Source organism: Heliconius melpomene, chromosome 16, assembly GCF_056956725.1.
Source record: "Heliconius melpomene rosina isolate 202511_hmr_F chromosome 16, ASM5695672v1, whole genome shotgun sequence".
NCBI lineage: Eukaryota > Metazoa > Arthropoda > Insecta > Lepidoptera > Nymphalidae > Heliconius > Heliconius melpomene.
In genome coordinates this window covers 9,626,985-9,646,372 of record NC_140404.1, presented here as the reverse complement: position 1 = coordinate 9,646,372, position 19,388 = coordinate 9,626,985, and the positions used below count along the sequence as shown (strand labels likewise).

The 19,388-nt window shown below is 29.9% G+C and overlaps 1 protein-coding gene across 6 annotated transcripts in view; it reads left to right on the top strand.

The window, feature by feature from the left end:
* LOC146530994 (inositol-trisphosphate 3-kinase A-like) overlaps positions 1-19,185 on the top strand; it is an 84,855-nt gene extending 65,670 nt beyond the window's left edge. For all 6 annotated transcript variants that reach the window (XM_085199031.1, XM_085199035.1, XM_085199034.1 and 3 more), the window contains 5 exons: positions 12,273-12,452; positions 15,887-15,959; positions 16,400-16,527; positions 17,457-17,708; positions 17,989-19,185. In XM_085199031.1, the coding sequence (XP_085055157.1) occupies positions 12,273-12,452; positions 15,887-15,959; positions 16,400-16,527; positions 17,457-17,708; positions 17,989-18,336 (981 nt within the window). In that variant the 3' untranslated portion in view covers positions 18,337-19,185. The remainder of the gene's footprint in view (positions 1-12,272; positions 12,453-15,886; positions 15,960-16,399; positions 16,528-17,456; positions 17,709-17,988) is intronic.
* Positions 19,186-19,388: the final 203 nt, after the last annotated feature.

Genomic DNA, 19,388 nt, shown 5'->3' with positions numbered 1-19,388 from the left:
GGTTGAAAGTTTGTATAGGTTTTTTTTAAATCGTCACCAATTTTTATAAAATTTGATATTTAGACTCTTAAAAATATTTAATTGAACATGTGTTTCATGGTTTTCTAGAATTCATCCCCTAAGGGGGCCAATAAGGGGTTGAATGTTTGTATGGAAAAATCTTTAAATCTCCACCGATTTTTATAAAATTTTAAATTTAGACTCTTAAAAATATTTCATTGAACACATGTTTCATGGGTTATTAGAATTGACCCTTAAATACGCAAGCGAAGCTGCGCGCGTCCGCTAGTCTCTAATACAAATGAAAATACAAATGTCTTGCTAGCTTACACTTTGCGAACTGTTGAACGAACATTTCATTACTAAGTTTCTTTAATATGTTTTTAATTATTATATAGGTTTCATATAGGTATAAATTAATTTGTCAAATAATTTACTAACAATTTTTTTCTCTCCTTTTCCAGGTAAATGAATTATAGCGCTGCAAAAATTACTGCTTGAGGTAAAATACTACTTTCTTTTCAGCTTTAAGCTGTAACCAGCTTGTAGCAGGATAGGTAGAGGTAACGTAGTGTTAAGACACTCTGTTCCCCAATTTCCACCGAATTCTGGATTCCTGGAACCTGGACACCAGAGCAAAAAAATAATTTCGAGCAATCGAACCCACACCCCGTCACACGTTACAAACGTGCGCCACCACTGGCCTCCATAGTTGTTCTGTATATAAATAAACCTAATGACTTTACAGTATTATGCCTATACATTGCAAATTGAATAGAAAATTTGCATATATTACATATATACAAAAAAAACGTGACCTACAAATGACTTGCTTCTCTCAATTTTAACCAAAAGACGCCTTACCGAGAGGCATAGACGCTCTGCCTAGAATAGGTAAAATATTTAAATGAACCGGTTCGCCTAGCGAAATGGGACGTTACCATAATAATTATGTCTCTGTTACTTGTTAATAAAGAAAATTATATAATTAGTATTAGATAAGAATGTTAAATTTAACTATTGGAATTCTTTTTGTTATGCAAATTTATACTTTTACTTTTTTAAAATGATTTAACTCTACTTTTTTACCTAATACGCAATGCCTGTCGTGGAGTTGAGAGAACCCAATGTCATGAATTCGGGGAACGGGATTACTTGACACTATTCTCTGTTCTCTCTGTAATATAAGAAGTCATAGATATGTTAATTACGAGAGTTACTAATAAATAAGTGTAATCGTAATTAACTGTTTCATAACGTCTCTGAGGGCGCTTTTATTTAATTAACTACGCTTTTGTATATATACAAATTTTATATTTAGATATATTAATTAGTAAAAATGTCTCAACGACCCCACACACATCTTAAATCTATATTTAGCTAAATAAAGGAAGTCTCAGTAGGCGGGCTGGTGGTTATTTAATAAAAGTTCTAAAGAGTTATAACAACTAAAAGGTTATACGCAATACAACTCTTCGTTAACCCCAGTTGGTACCAATGATGTCATACTCAATCTGAACAATTGATTTATTAAATATTCATTTTATTACTCTCATAAAAGTACTTTATCGAACACGCACCTATGTAGTGTTACTTTTTTAAAAACAGCCGATTGTTTTTTCACTTGAAAAATTAAATTAAATCGTGAAGAAATAATAAAAGATTAATTTTGTTTGTAATGTCTAAATAAATAGGTGTCTATTTATTTTCATTTTTTAGCTCTGGTAACGAGGCAAAGTACGATGAGTTCCGCCACTCAATGTCTCCAGAATTCCTTGGAAAATTGGCAACGGAATGTCTGAACATTAGGTTCCCACTGCCTACCCTGCTATGTGCGGGAACCTAAATAAACAAAATTTACCACTACACTATCAATAATCATAAAAAAGTTAATTGACATAGTTATGTAACATATAGACATACATTTACATATATGCAAATATATATACTAGAAACGATTAAATATTCACAGCTTTTTTACCTTTTAGTACTTAAAAATATGTGCTAGTAATAAATTCTTTCTGTAGTTTAAAGAGACTATCTCGAACTAATCACTCCATCGAAACCTTTAACAATTTCCTTAAAAGGCCACTCGTATACTTATTAAGTGCCCTGTTACCATAATTTAGAATTACTTAAGACGATAAAACATTAAAAGTATGTAATTTATGTATATGTTTATAATATGTGATTTTAACATGTTTTAAGTAAGAAAATGTAATGGAAATGTATTTTTTTGGATTGAGAAATTGAAATTAAAAGTTTTTACCTTATTGGGTTATTGGTATGTTATGGTCTTCGTCGAAGCTCCGGCGGTCTTAGGTTTGACTAGTTAGTCGGGTCTGACTTAAAGCCTTAGTGGGTTTACCTGACGAAAGGAAGACCTAAGGTCTTCAATCAGACCTGAGAATTATGTACTGATTTGAACCTAGGAGTGCCTGGAGCTGGATGTTTGACTATAGCATATATATATTATTTTTAAATTACTAGAAGCCAGCCGTGCATACGCGAACGGTTGTGGGTTCTATCCGTACTCCAAGAAATGAAATATTTAATATTTTTATTTTTTCTTTCTGGTACCGAGGCAAAGCGCGGCAATTCCATTAATCAAATATAGTCTTAGTGTATTATTATTTTTTAACTTTAGAGTGTTTCTTGCCAAATCGAGAACTTGGGAACCTAGTTTTTTTTTATTTATATCAATACTGAAGTAAGAAATTATAATATATTTCATAACAAAATACGGTACTTATTATGCAAATTGTTAAAATTATTCGGTTGGCGCCAATCGCAATGTCCTTGTATTCTTTTTTCTTAAATAGTTTTTTTTGAGAGAAAATGTTGACAACATGTTCTCCCATATGTAATAAAAAATATCTTATGAATTATATAACATTATCAATAATATATGTACGTATTTTTAATACGTGACTCTCAAAGCCATCGGTTGTAGGTACGATTCCCACTTGGAAAATGAACTATTTTTATTTCCCTACTTAATCTATGGATATATCTATACAGTTTTTAAATGAAATTGAACTACATGAGTCTATCTGTGATATTAAAATAACAGTATTTTTAGTAGTATAATTAGGACATACATGATACGAAAACAACAAACGATTTAAAAAATATATCTGTTTACCTGGCGTTTGTTTGTTCGGCTTAATCTACGAAACTGTTAAACTGATTTTTATGAAACTTTCACTAGAATTTAGAGAGGGTCGTGGAGTAACATATACATCTTCACATATCAATTTATTCATTTTTTTAAGAAAACGGTAAAAAAAATTCCAATTTATTTAGTGTATAAGCATTTTTCTAAAATACATATAATAAATAATCATAAATAAGCAATCGAATACTTCAAACGTGCGAAGCCGCGGGCGGGTCGCTATTACATAATACATAGGTCTTTAAAAGAAAATTTCCCATGTCACAATTTGGTAGTTAAAACGTAGTATTCCAGTAATGCAATTCGGGAATTTCCGTTTACTGTAAAATATATGGCTATAACTTTTCCTTAATAATTTTATCAATTTTTAGGTAGCATTTCCACTTTTAAAGTATAGATACTATGCAGGTTACCTAGGTAGGTTACCTAAAATTAATAGAAAATTTGAAATGGATTTAAATTTCACATTAGGAATCTTTTAGATACTTTTTTTAGTTTAAAGTTTTGTTTCCCACTTTTCGCAGAATTCTTTGGAATATTGCGAGTTGAGTGGCGGAACTCAGCGCCGCTGCTAGGACATTTTTTTCTAGCCCATTTCTCGCATACAACTTTGTGATGTTTTTATATTTTTGATTTTGCACCTGTTTTAACCGACTTCACAAAAATAAGGTTATCAGTTTGATCTGTTTGTATGTGATATTATTGTAGGCTGTCTAGCTCGTGTATTTCTGTAACGGCATTTATGTTAGTATGTTTGTTCGCAAATTTCTTGAAAATTAAAAATTATATCGTGATAATCCTCTTTCATTCTTATGAACTAAAAATATTTTTTTTCTTATTACCAAGAATACATTTAAGGAATAATTTAATTGGCACGTCAATTTAAAAAAAAATAGTCGATGATTTCATACAATGAAGTTGACGATATTGTTTCTGGAAACCCACGCGCCTGCTAACAAGCATATCCATTTTAATCTACCAACTGACTCATAATACAGCTTTATAAGGAACGTTCCAGAATTTATTTGTGGAAGTACTTAAGTAACTTTTAATACTGAAATACAAAATTTAGTACAAATTGATTGTAAGTACTTCTAGATTACATATTATTGCAGATTTGTTTTTAGTTGTGGTCGTCATGGCACAATAGTGTGACTGTCAACGCGACAGTTATGGGTTCGATTTCTACTTGGAGGAATAAAATATTAAATATTTAAATTTTCCCGCTTTGGTAATGACTAAGCGCGTTGTCGAGTTCCGCCATTCAACAAGCAATGCTTCGAAAATTCGTTGGAAGTTGGGGAACGCAAGCGTCCTGATGGGAACAGAGTGTCTTAACACTATGTTCCCAGCTTCCCACTGCACACCTTTCTTTGTGCGGGGAGCTATAAAAATATATTTTACAAATAACTTAACTTTAATTTATTATTCAACTAGGTGTGTATATCCGTTATTCCACAAATATCATAATAAACGTTTGTAAACAACATTAATGTGTATGGGAATTCAATTTATTTGAATAAGACGTATTTCTCTCAGCCACGGAATAACAGTTACTTAATACAAAACAAATGTGAGAAGAACATTTAAATATCCAATGTCCCAATAGCAAATTTATGTATATTTGCTTTCTTTGGTTTGCTAGTGTTTGTTTTGCTAGTGTTAGGACACTCCGCTCCCCACTTTCCGTTGAATTCTGGAGGCGTTCGTGTTGAGTGGAGGAAATCAAAGTGAAAATAATAATTATTTAATTTCCTCGAGTATTATTACAAGCGTCAACTGGTCTTTTAGTATTTACAAAACGTTTTTTTATTAAATATAACCTTAAACATCATTCGGAAACGGGAAAAAATGTATGTTTATATTATGTATGTTTGGTTGTTCGTTATTCGCAAGGCTAAATAGATTTTGATGCAATTTAGCATACAGATAGACGGTAGCCTTGATTATTGTATAGGATACTTTTTATCCCGGTACATGTCCTGAATTAACGAGTAGGTTACATTTCATGGTAGTATTTGACTGAATCATATAAAAAAATAATTTATAAGCGACTTTTAAAAGAAAAAAATATATACCACACCTATATTTTTTATCTGTTGAAATCAAAATTAATAGATAACTACTAAATAGAATCAATAAAAGGATTTTTTAGATTCTGTTTTATATTTAAAAAATACCAAAACGGAACCGAGTCGAAAAATAACGGATTTGGCAATAAAAAAATGATAAATATTATAAAATTCGATAATTTCGGTTATTATTTTTCAATTTTCTCATAGCCGGTTTTATTTTATTATTCATAATTAATTAAAAAACAATATTTTGAATATATACATTCGGCACGTCGGCGCCATATAAATTAGCATGCAAACATACCAATTGCCAAGTCTAAGCAAATATTCTACAGTGTTGGCATATGGAATTGTGCATAAATCGCCGTTTAGATTTCTTGTCACGTAAGTTATGTAAATATTTTGGATAATAATAAACGTTTATTTTTAACCATAATTTATTTTTCAAATTTAATATTATATGTGAGAAAGTAATTGTGTGTCCCTTTTCATAACTCAAAGTCCAAGACCTCTGTTTCCATTAAGATATTTCGATCCCCATTTTTCGCCGAATTTTGAAGACATTGCGAGTTGAATGGCGGAACTTGACGCGGAGAAATGAAAATATTAAATATTTCATTTTCTCCAGTGGGAATCGAACCCACAACTCGTCGCGTTTACAGTGACACCCTTGTGTCCTAATTACAATAGTACTAATAAGTCATACTTATAATTAACGTTAATGGTTATTGACGTTCCTACCTGAATGTCGGTACAAATCTTATTTAAGGGAATATTAATTTAAATAAAGTTCATATTAATTTTTATTTAAGTAAAATAATTTCATTGGTTTTATCTGTTAAAACAAAATGTATTGGGTTTCAACATTAAACACAAAATATCTTTTAGAACTGGAACCTACACTAAAAAAAATAAAAAAAATACTTCCTCAGAATATAAGGAATAACTTAACTATTTTAACACGTATATAATAAAAACATAAAATAAACCATTTCCTATACAATCTTAGATATTATATTAAATAATTTACAATATAATACATTGTTTATTCAGAATAAACAAGTAACAAGTCCTAAGGGAAGGTCTGTTTTGTTAGCGGCAGCGGATTCAAGACGATTTGCGTCACTAATGCTCTTGACATTACGGCGTCTCTATAACTTAATACATGCGAAGGAATATAGCCTCAATTTATATGCTAATAGAAGCTATTTCTAGCTAAACTAATTATGTATACAGTAGTGGAACAGTCAAGGTGTTCATACTTTTTTTTCCTAATTACTGTAATTTAATACAATTATTACAATTATAAGTAATTCAAGAGATTTAGTTTTTTTTTTCAATTTTTTTTTAATTGTGTTATAATAATTATATAATTTACGTCATCGTATTTCAAACGTGTTTCATTGATGACGATTTTTTTTCCATTTTGTCTACAATCTAACTATAGATGAAAATTGTACAGCACTAATATAAGGAAATATTGTATTTAAAGTGTACATTGTCTGTACATACTATATACTTATAATAAATATATTTTTATTACTTGTGTATGGAAAAAGGCGAATTTTATTGAAATAAAATATATATATATATGTAATTAAAATGTTAGGGGAAGAATATAAGATATATTTCATCCGGATAATTTTCAGAGAGAAATTAGAAATACATCAGTCGATTTAACATTTTCTGAATCAGTTACAGAAATACAACCTTTTACGCTTTGTTACCAGATAGAGTCAAAACATTACTATTTTTAATTATAAACAAAAGTTGAAGCTAAAAAATAGTGATCCATAAAAATATCAAGACTTATAGCTAGTATACATTTTTATATTATACAAACATTAATGCACATATAATTATAATATATTTAAATTTATTCAATACCAATTACGAACACGATTTTCAATTTACGAAATGATCACCGTCAACAACACAAAATTACGAAAGTATAAAATAAAGTACAAAACCAAAATATACATAAAAATAAACATAAACATAAAGATTATTTATTTCAGAAAAAAAAAATATCTATATAAATATATAAATATATATGAAAAAACCAGTTAATAGTGCGTCAGATATGACGTGCTTTACTAATAATGATTTTATATAATTTGTTACAAATTCAAGTTTTCTATATAGTTTGTACGTAGGGGCTCTGCGTAGACACCTTTGAAGGTGAAAGGGAAATATAGTGCTCATAAAATGCTATAAATATGTAGGGTAAGTGAGCTTTTACTATATGTTTATTGTTTACGTGTCGTACTGGCACAGTGTGTAACTACAAAAGCGATGAATGTGGGTTCAATCTCCCTTTGGGGGAATGAATTATTTTTGTGTCTCCGTCCTGCTGGATAAAGGGCTAAATATCACAGATACTCTTAAAATTAATTTAATTCAGTTCAAGTACAAGTTTAATTTTTGTATGACCAATTACAATTTGCTTTTGTGTAATTACATACATACGTATATAGAACACCAGATATATAACTATGTTAAATAAATTAGTATCAGATTTTCAATTACAGATCAAAATAAGTTAATATTTTGCAATATAAATAATGAAAATGGTCGCAAGTACAAAAACACCAACAAAAATCCTTCATAAAATAACAATTTCCCACAAACCATTGCTCCAAGTGAAACTACTCATAATCTTGGCTTACCAGGTTGGACGTCATCTTGACGGTATTTTTCCTGACTAAAACAATTTTTTAATGAGATAGCAAAATGTTGATGAGTTTATTTTGTCATATCCAATCTTGTTACATTAGATACTTAGGTGTATTTCAGTTTTCAAGTGATGATGGAAAATGGGGGACGGAGTGTTTTAGCACTAGGTTGCCAGATTTCCTCTGCATACCTGTTAGTGAAGCTAAAAATAATAATATAATCCGGTAAACTTGAAATGACGCTGTGTTAGTAATTATTAGCCCAAATTTTATGGACACATTGGTCTTTCCTTAAAACCAAATTTAACATATCTTCCTCCTTAACTGCATCTTAAAATATGTTGTTATAAGTTTATAGGAAATTAAGGTTTGAATTATGGTGCTATTTTTTATTACAATTTTATATTTTGCATATAAAATAAATTACTTTCATTTAAATTTTTATTTTCCATCAATATTAAAAAAGATATAAAATATTTCGTAAAAGCTGTTCAAAGAGCTAAACAAAAAGTAACGTATCGATTTGGACAATAACATTTTTAACTTAAATTTTTCTCATATGACTCACAGTTACAAAGAGAATCATTCACAATTTCCTATGCTGTTATTTAACTATTATATGGCATTATTGAAATAATTAAAGATTAATGCCTTTGTTTATCTTTAAAAGAACTAACTAGCATGGTTATGTCATTATCTTCACGCATCTCTTACATTGTGTGGTTTGACAAGTAGAAACTACTGACACGTGTTTCAGTTTTTAGGGATCCGTAGCTCAAAACGAAAAACGGAACGCTCATAGGTTCAGTTTTTTTCTAGATGGACAAGACCGTCTGTCAATACCATTAATCCCGAGATCCCATGGACCTCCATGGTGGTTAATGGTACCTACCATTAATGAATGTTGAGCTGAAATTAATATAAAATAAACAGGTCAAAGGCCATGATACCAGAACGAAGAAATGATAATATCAAAAAATAATAATTGATAAATTTACAGTACGAGGCATACTATAAATTTAGCAATAAATAAAGAAATAATAAATAAAATATAAAAGAAAATTGTCAATATATATCCCACATTTGATGTAGGAAGGTAGACAAACACAACTTACTGCCTCTAAAACTTTTTTTTATTTATAAACAGTAAAAGTGACCTAAATCTGTCTATCAGTTGCTTTATAAATAATTTATCAATGTTCAATTAAATATATGTATACATGATCTAATGCAATTGGGCCCATGTTTTAACATTACTGAATATTGTATTCGTAGTTATTTTAAGAGCATTTGGAAAATATTTTCTTGTTGAGTTCTGCCACTCGACACGCACCTCCAGAATTCGGCAGAAAGTGGGGAACGCAGTGTCACACTAGGTTCCCTCTGCCCTTGTGTTACCCTGCTGCGTGCGGGATACAGCGTGAAGCTGATAAATGTTAGACAAAGTTCCATTTTGTTACCAATGGTCTAACTTAAAATAACATTTATGCTGACTTTACTGAGTAAATTACTTTTTTTGGTCAATTAACATTTTTAAACCAATTTACCTACCTGTCTACTGTTCAGTTTTTAAGGCCCATATTTATAAACTGCTCCCAAATTCGAGATTTATCTTGAAATTCCGTTTTCATTCTTAAATCGTATATCAACCAATGAAAATGACATCGGCATCGCTATTATAAATACGGGCCTAAGTAATTAATCTGAAACGTTGCACAAACATTTAGGTTATATCAGAATATATGAGTAGGTAAGGCGTTCGATCGAGCGTTCGGCCGTTCGATTCCCACTCGTGGGAACGTATTTTCATTTTCCCCGACAAAGATAGTCTGTAGAAGGTGTGGTGAGTTCTGCCACCTAACACAAAATGAATCTTAAATTGGATGAAAAAACGGAGAGAGAGTGATAAATACGAGATACAACGTTACCTGAAAATCTAATTGAAGAATACATTTAAAGAGGAATTATATTTTTTTTTGTACTGAGAATTATTTATTATTCTTATAACTACAAAATCCGCTACGTTTAAATTTTTGTGTCATTTATGAATGTCTCTGAGATCATAATACATTCTATTGAATAATAATGACGAATACACGTTATATTACCGTTTTTGGTGAATTCTCTCTTTATTTTTAATGTGTGAAAATGAGAATAAAATATTCTTCTAGGTATTAAATAGGTAAAAGGGTTTAAATACATTTAAAATATTTGCTTGTATTTTTTGTAAGTTAGTATATTTTTTATATCATACAATTTATTGACAAATATTCAAAATGGGTAGTTTTCATAAAAAAGATACGTCGCACTTAAGTATGTTCATAGACACGCGATGAATTTTTTTTCGAATTATAATAACTTTACAAGTAAAATATGACTATCAAGCTGTTGAGCCAAATAGTTATAAGTTTATTTTTTATGTTTTTTATCTTATTACAAACAAAACAATATAGATTTTACCTTTTAATATATTTAAATTATTTAAAGAAAAATAAGGGACACGCGGCTGTAAACACGATAGGTTGTAGGTTCATTTCCTACTCGAGGAAATAGAATATTTAATATTTCCCTTTCCTTTCTAATTCCGCTTTTCAACACGCAATGCTTCAAAAATTCAGTGGATAATGGGGGAACAGAAGTGTTTTAATCAGGAATAGTGTCGTAACACTAGGTTCCCGGATTCGAAAAGCTTTGCCTCAACATCAGAGCAGAAATGGAAATACAAACTTAAACAAATATTTAATTTCCTCAACTGGGAATCGAACTCACAACCAGTGCGTTTACAGTCACACTCCGTGCCCCTGCAATTGGCCTCCTATTTCTAGTAATACAATCCGGTATTCCACCAATAGTACATTTTTACTTGGTTCGTATTACATTGACGTCACAGTGTGGTTTCAACTAACCATTGACTCAGTTACTCGTATACGTTTATATTCGCTACGTATGCCCCTCGTGCCTCAGTGTGCATCAAGCCTTGCGGTTGATAAGTTGGTGACTTAGTGTCTCTTTTTAGTGACTCCTAGTGACTTTATTGTGATAGTGACTATGTATTCCGGTGATATTTGTTTCCGTATAAAGGATTTTATGGATGTTGTGTACTGTGTGTACGTGCTTAAGTCAAAAAAGGTTTGTTTTTTTTTTTGGATATAGCTTTAACGATTTTAAGTTTAAGTTTTAATGTTTTAAGTTATATTTAATTATAATTTGAGTTTATTTTTATTAGCACCTATTGAGTTTTAGTGCCATAACATTAAAATTTAAAGCAATTCCTTATAATTTGTTGAGTAGAAGTACTTATATGTGTTATATTAATATAGTTGTCATTTATCTAATGAATGTTTATTACTGATTACAAATGTCACAGGCGACGGCATTTCAAGTCATTTTCCACTTCTTGTCTTCATTGCAAAATCCTGTTTTTACCGTTATTTCACGGTCAAGATTTCCAATGCCACAGCCTAATAAAGTTTCCTTCTTTTTTCGATTAAAATTTTATCTAAATTGTTACATAATATAATCTTGTTAGTTTAAAAATATTATTTTAATTGTATTTTATAATTTTGTTGAAATTGGCATACTTCAAATATTAGTACATACCTAAATATTTTTATTAAGCTCGATTGTATTATTTTTGTAACATAATTAAGTATAACTTACGAAAATAATAAAAAAATGCTTACCGCTCAGTAACATATTAAAACATAAACTGTTCACTTATAAAATTTGGTTTTTCGACGGTTGTAGGTTCGATTCCCACTCGGAGTAATAAATTATTATTTATTAATATATTAATTTCTTCGCTCTGGTACCAGAGCAAAAGGCGCAGCGTTGAGTACCATCATTCAGCATGCAATAACACCAAAATGGGATGAAACTTTCCCCACTTTTGTGTAAAATGTAGTATCTCAACACTAAGTTTTCTCTGCCTACCCTGCTGTATGCGGGATACAGCGTGAAGCAAAAAAACTATTCACTTAGTCAAAACACTACCTATACAGTTACCAAGAGAATATACGTACATAATCCAATATTTACTGACTCTAACATTCACTCATAATAGTCGATTACAAAATATTTAAACAAAATGTAAAACAAAATACCTCGTGAGTTTACACTTTCACTAATTTCTAAGTAAAATGGTGTAAATGAATACATAAGAATTTTGTAACGTCACAAAGTCAACTTATACAGCCTTTCTTTTTTTATGAAATTTGCCAATTTTTGACCTTTTATTAAGCCAGCATAGATTTAGTTATCAATACAAATAATCAACAAAATAAAATTTTAGACTATCTATTATAAAACTTATAAGTTAAAAATAACACAATTATTTTCTATTTTCAGCAATCAGAAAGATGGCGGAAACTCCGCAATATCGTGCAATGGACGCCGTTCTTCCAAACTTACAAAAAACAACGGTACCCCTGGGTCCAGCTCGCCGGCCACCAAGGGAACTTCAAAGCTGGACCTGACCAAGGCACGATATTGAAGAAGCTCAGCCCACAAGAAGAGAGATGCTTTCAGGTAAATATTATATGAATATTAATCTATAGATACTAATATTTGTTTGGCTAATTTCAAATACTCCTCAACTATAACCATTACTTACGGGAAAATATTTTTGTGTTTGATAGCTTATTGATTGTGGAAAACAATGTAACAGAAGAGAACGAACAGAAGAGAATTTGACAAAAATAACAATTTAAAATAGACAAGCGTTAGCATAAAGACTGGACAATTCCATTTCAAATCTAATAATTAAAAAGTAATTTCATTTTTGTTTAATTATCATTGACGAGTATTTTGTTATCATTAACTATATTATCTTAATGATTCTTTAAATATATTTAAGTTATTGGTTAACCACAAAAATGAATACCAGTTGCATCATTAACAGAATCCAATTTAATAATGTTATAGAAATTGCATTGATGTCACTTTAAATTTTATATATTAAGATCTTCGCTTAGGTAAAGCTTATCTAAGCCACATTAATAAAAGCACTACCCCTAGATATATAATTATAATATATATTTTGTAAGTGAAAGATAATTATTGTATTTATAACTTAAACAAAAATATATACATATATGTATATTCCTTTGACGTATGAAATTAAGTAAAAACGTGGAAAATACATACATGTTATGGTACTTCCGTTTTTATTTTTGGATATGGGGAAAAATAATATGTTTCTTAAAACTTTACACTATGAATCATCCACATAATTCATAGCGCATTATTATTTTCTCACGAATATTTAATTGTTTTCTTTGTAACAGAATGATACTCATTTAATGATAATATTATTATAACGTTATTATTAATTTACTGATCCGGCGTTAAGTTCCGCCAATCAACATGCAATGCCTCAAGAATTTCGTAAAAAGGTTCTAAAAACTAGGTTCCCGGCTACCTACTGCTAAATGCGGGTTACAGTCCGTGAAGCTAAAAAGATTAACAAGCACATACTGCTATAGTATAGAGTAATACAATATATCGATATAATAAGGGTATATTTTATGTAAGACATGCAACTCACGCGTAAGATGATACATTAATCTTCCTAGCTACACAAGAAGTGACGTCACATTTGAGTTTATATATGTAGTTACGTATAACTTATATCCATTAAAAGAAGTTGCTGATATTACTATTTTTAATTTTTTTACTAATTTACGGCCATCGTAGTGCAATGGGGCGCTGTTAATGTAAACGCGACGGTTGTGAGTTCGATTCCCGCTGGAAAGAATTAATCAATTTCGTTTCGCCTCCCTAGTAACTGGCGAGCGAAGACAACAGGCAATATCTTGAATTCAGTCGCAATAGAGCAACAGAGTGTCTTGTCACTGGGTTCTCCCTGCCTATCTTTAGGAAGGATAGAACGTCAAGCTGTAAATTATAGACCTAAGCGTTAAGGAAGGATTAATTTATATGTACAGGGTATTTCTCAAGTCCCGTTCCAATATTTCCTGTACGTGATCTGTGAATTCTGTAATCGTCACTTGCCATAGAATAATTATTACTAGAATTGAATATAATCAAATTGTATACGTAATTAACTAATTAATACAAGAATAATAAATTTCCATGCGGTCCTTAGTATTGTGTCATAAACCGCCAACTAGTCAACAAGGCTGTTTTAGGTTTGTTGTTTTTCTCTAAATATCTAAATATTTGTTTAGTTTCACTCTGAACGTCGTATATAGCTAGGTAAGAGGTAATATGGTTACCTAGTGTTAAGACACTCCGTTCTTATTAAGACACTTCCGTTTCCCACTTCCCACCAATTTTGCAAAAAGCATTGCGTATGTGGCGGTACTCGAGCTGCACTTTTACACTTTTTACTTTTTGAAGAAACAAAAATAATAAATATGTTAATTTCTCGAGTGGGAATCGAACCCGCAACCTGTCGCATGCCCCTGCGCCTAGTTGTGGCTTTATTTATTTTGTGAGAAAAATCAACCAAATTCAAATGTATTAATTAATTAATGAAAATGTATTCGAGACACGTACCTATATAATTTATTTACTTATACATACATAAATGAACTCATTTTAATTTTCTTATATTGTACTGATAAAGAGATGGAATTGACTGTTTGTGATAACAGCTGTAATGAAAGAAGAACATTTAGTTCCTTGCGCGTAGAACAAAATCAAAATGATCGTATTAGTCCTAATTTTTTGTTTTTTTTTTAATGTTTTTGTAGTAAAAAGTATTATTTTTTAAGTAGTATTTTTTTCTTGTATTAAGAATTAGTTATTATTACATAAGTATTTGTACGTGATGATAACCAAATATTTTATGTGCAACAAAATTGAGAAATAATTTCTATATTTTCATATATTTCTTGAGGCCAACGTGGTGGCATAAGCGTGTGACTGTAAACGCGACTGTGTGTAGGTTCGATTCCCACTCGAGGAAATTTTCATTTCTTCGCTCTGAAGTTGCGGATGAGGCAAATCGCGGTGATAAGTTCTGCCACTGGATTGCCATCACGTCCTAACTTCAGAACGTTGGTTTTAATTGCTACGAAATATGTTATTTTATAATTTATTGTTATTTTTAAATTCTTGTTAAGTTGGCCACTTTCCCTACTAAGCATTTCGTAAGAATTACTTTACTTCGTTGACGTCAATTGGTTACATATAAAATTTTGGATTACTCAATAAAAGAAAATGCGTCATACAATGTTTTTAAAGGTATTTGAACTTTCATTATATAGATAAATAGAATAAATTTGATTTACGAAAATAGTTTTATGATTCAGAGATATTTTTTTGTTTTATTAATTGTTTATACTTTAAAACATTATTAGTAAAAAAATATTATATTTATTATATATGTATACTTATTATTATTTAATTTTAACTTTAAATACAAATGTCTCGAATTCGGGCAGAAAGTGCAGTTAAAATGTAACTCTTATATGTTATAGTCTATACTTCTGCACTAATATTTTAAAGCTGACGAGTTTGTTTGGTTGAATGCGTTTACCTCCGAAACTATTCTAATCGGAAAATTCTGCGTTGGATAGTCCATAGGAAGGCTATAGACTATAGAAAATACTATTCTATAATCAATTGCTATTTGTATTATGTAAGTCACTGTACTATGCTATAATGTGGTCAGAGATACCTCGGTCACGTCAGACGTCATATTTCATATATAAGTCTTAGTTATTTTCCTCTGACCACACGGGTGAAGTCGCAATTAAAAGTTAGTATTTATAATGATGAAATAATTAGTAACTTAGATTTCGCATATCATATGTTAATCAATAAAGAGTTAGATAAATCTTCTTTTTTTATATTTTTTTTATCTATACATTACTAGGAGTTTTATTTAGGTTTTAATCTGTATTTAAAATGTTATTTTTTATTAGTATTAACACAAATAAATGCAATATATAATGGATTACCAAAGCTTAAGAAATTTTAATTTATTGTTTCAGTTACTGATGAAAGACGTCCTGCGGCCGTTTGTACCTGAATATAAAGGACAAGTTACTTGTGAAGATGGAGAACGTATCCTTTATCAAATAAATACATATGTTTATATTATACTATAAATTTTAAAAAACTGATCGAATGCGACTCGCACTTGACCGGTTATTTTGTTTATTAAGATGACTCCTTGGTCGTGGGTTCCGCACTAATTTAATGATTGCAAGTCACCATGACCATTACCAATTTTCAGTGTACGGCAATAACCTTATAGGTTTTTACAGACATACAAACGGACGACAAAGTGATCCTATAATTTCCTATATATATATTATTTATAAGAAAACCAGCTCCAAGCTGTATCCCGCGCAGAGGGAACAGTGTTAAGACACTCCGTTCCCCATTTTTGGGTTTTTTGGGGTTATTTTGGGGTTTGGGTTTCCCGTGTTGAATGGTGACAATTTCTCATATAAGCAAAACAATTTCTATACTTTTCATTTCCTTAACCAATTATGTAACAGTGTACTTACAATTACAAGATCTCTTAAGTGATTTCGACTGTCCGTGCGTCATGGACTGCAAAGTCGGAGTCCGAACTTATTTAGAAGAAGAATTAGCAAAAGCTAAAGAGAAGACTAAGTTAAGAAAAGTGAGTATTATTATTATTATTTTATCTTTACACTGTCCCCTCCAACCTGAAAACCATAGTGTTGAGACATTTCCTTTTCTCATGTTTCGCCAATTCTGGAGGCGTGGCGTGTTGAATGGCAGAACTCAACGAACGAACTGAAAAATATTAAATATTTAATTCCCTCAATTGGAAATCGAACCCATACATACAGGCTTGGTATTATTTTTAGTATAACCAATGAATGAGGAATGGCTATTCCTTAATAGGACAACCTGCGTCATTTTATTCAAATATGACATGAAAAACATCATATTATTATGAATCGATATATTCCAAATGATACTCAAATACGGCACGTTTTTTACAGACTTTATACAGAAATATAATTTTACCATAACTTATATTTATTTTTATGGTTTTCACAATGACGTACGGCAATGTGGAATAAACAATTTACCTTCTTTTTTTTCATGTGAACTATAAATAAATATTCAAGTACGATTAAATTATAATTAGGTATAATACGATTAAAAAATTAATTATTTTAAACTCGAACCTTAACATATAAATAAATTAATTAAAACAACTTTGTTTTTTGTCGTAAATCGTTGTTATTTTGATTTATCGTACCAAATGACCTTATACTTGTGTGTACCTACACTACGTCTAAATATAGCATCACCGTTAAGCAATGAACTTTATAAATAAATATATGTAAATTACTCTTTAATTTGCGTCATAGTTCGTTAATTAAGCGAATTAAAGCTTATTGCAAATTTTAATTTAGGGTCACATATTAAGCTTTCACTCATTAATTTATATGTCAATTATTTATTATTTACATATGCACATTTTACTTAATTTAATATAATTTAAAAAATACATATTTTGAAGTTATTAAATATACCAAATAAACGTAAATTAATATTCATATCTTTATTTTTCAGGACATGTATGAGAAAATGATTCAAATAGATCCCAAAGCGCCGACGGAAGAAGAACATAGAAGTAAAGGTGTAACCAAACCAAGATATATGATATGGAGAGAGACCATCAGTTCCACATCAACATTGGGATTTCGCATAGATGGCGTGAAGAAAGCTGATGGGACCAGCACGAAGGATTTCAAAACCACAAAATCGAGGGAGCAAATTGTAGAAGCATTTACAGATTTCACCGCCGCTTTTCCAAACGCTGTGGTAATTATCAAATTTTATTAGTTTTTTCTCTATTTTCAAAATATTTTTCATGTTTATATTTTAAATACTTTTTATTTATTCGATTCATAGTCTTCCCGTTTGGTATTTTAAATATTTCAAATTTAACTGTTTAGTTACTGACTGTTTGTTATCTGTTGACTTATTTATATTATATTTGTTTTATATTTTTATTTGACAATCAAATTGACAGTTTTTAACATTGAGAAAATTATCACACACACGTATACATATTTAATATAAATTTATTTTTTCTTTACAGCCAAAATACTTAGAAAGGCTGAAGAACATTCGGTCAACATTAAAGGAATCCCACTTCTTCCGTACACACGAATTGATCGGCAGCTCTCTGCTCTTCGTGCACGACAAGAGAAAAGCATCCATTTGGATGATAGACTTCGCAAAAACAGTTCCTGTGCCAGAAGACATAAGCATCGACCACAAGTCCGCTTGGAAAGTCGGCAACCACGAGGACGGTTACTTAATCGGTATAAATAATTTAATATCCATTTTCGAATCTCTTACAAAAGACGATAATGGTAATGTGGAACAGTGTTACTCAAATCCAATGTTAGATAAAAATGTGAGAAGAGACAGTCTAGCAACTTGAGAATGTTTGCTTACAAAGATACTTCTGTATTGCGGAATTTGAATTGGCAGTAGTGTTACTGCACTCTGAAGTGATTTGTTAGAAGCTGACGATATTCTGTATAATGACGATTTATTTGGTGTAAATAATGATTGTATTGACGACCGATGTTGTATTAATAAGATTAAAATACTCATTTTAGAGTAGGATGAGATCAAATGTTCCATAGTTGTTAATTTTCATTGTAAAAATGTTTAATATTATTATATATTTATGTTTGTGTAAAGAAAGACATTTTTTATTGAAATAAATAAACTGATTGTATTTTATATGTGTATTTGCATTGTTAACGATTTTTTTATGAGAATACTCCATAAATGTTGCTTGGAAATATAAGGTTTGATAAATCAAAGAGTTCCGTATTTTGTAAATACCTTTTTTATTCAGCTTCCACATTTCAACATTATTTTCTCAAAATTTTACTTTTTTCGTATATCTATTACTAACTACCAAAATGTTCTATCGACTTAGTTTCAGGCCCTGTCTGGCTCTTTGTTTTGTACAATCACAACCATTATTTATAAGAAAAAATACTGTAATCATTTAATGGAGACTACGTAAATTATTAATAATTTATACTTATATAAAATGATATTTTTATTATTTTGAACTTAATTTGACGTAATATGAACTTAAATGGGCTTATTTTTTATAGAAATGTAATCACGAAACAAATGTTTTAAACATATTGTTATATTTATTTTGTATTTACCTACACTATATTAGTGTAACGACTAGATAAACTTTAATGCTAAGTAAATATATAAGAATAAACTTATTTGAAGAAATAATTAAAACATATCACAAATATTTAATGTGTTTGTACTCATCTCTTAAGAAAATTTCAATTTATTTAATACTAATTTCATTTCAAATAAAGTAGTATTAAATAATTTACGCATTTCAATTCAAATATTAATTCATATTTCAAATTCAAAATATGAATTAGAATTTTGTTTCACGAATACTTTACAACAATAAAGTCATTTTATATAATAACTATTTTTTTGACT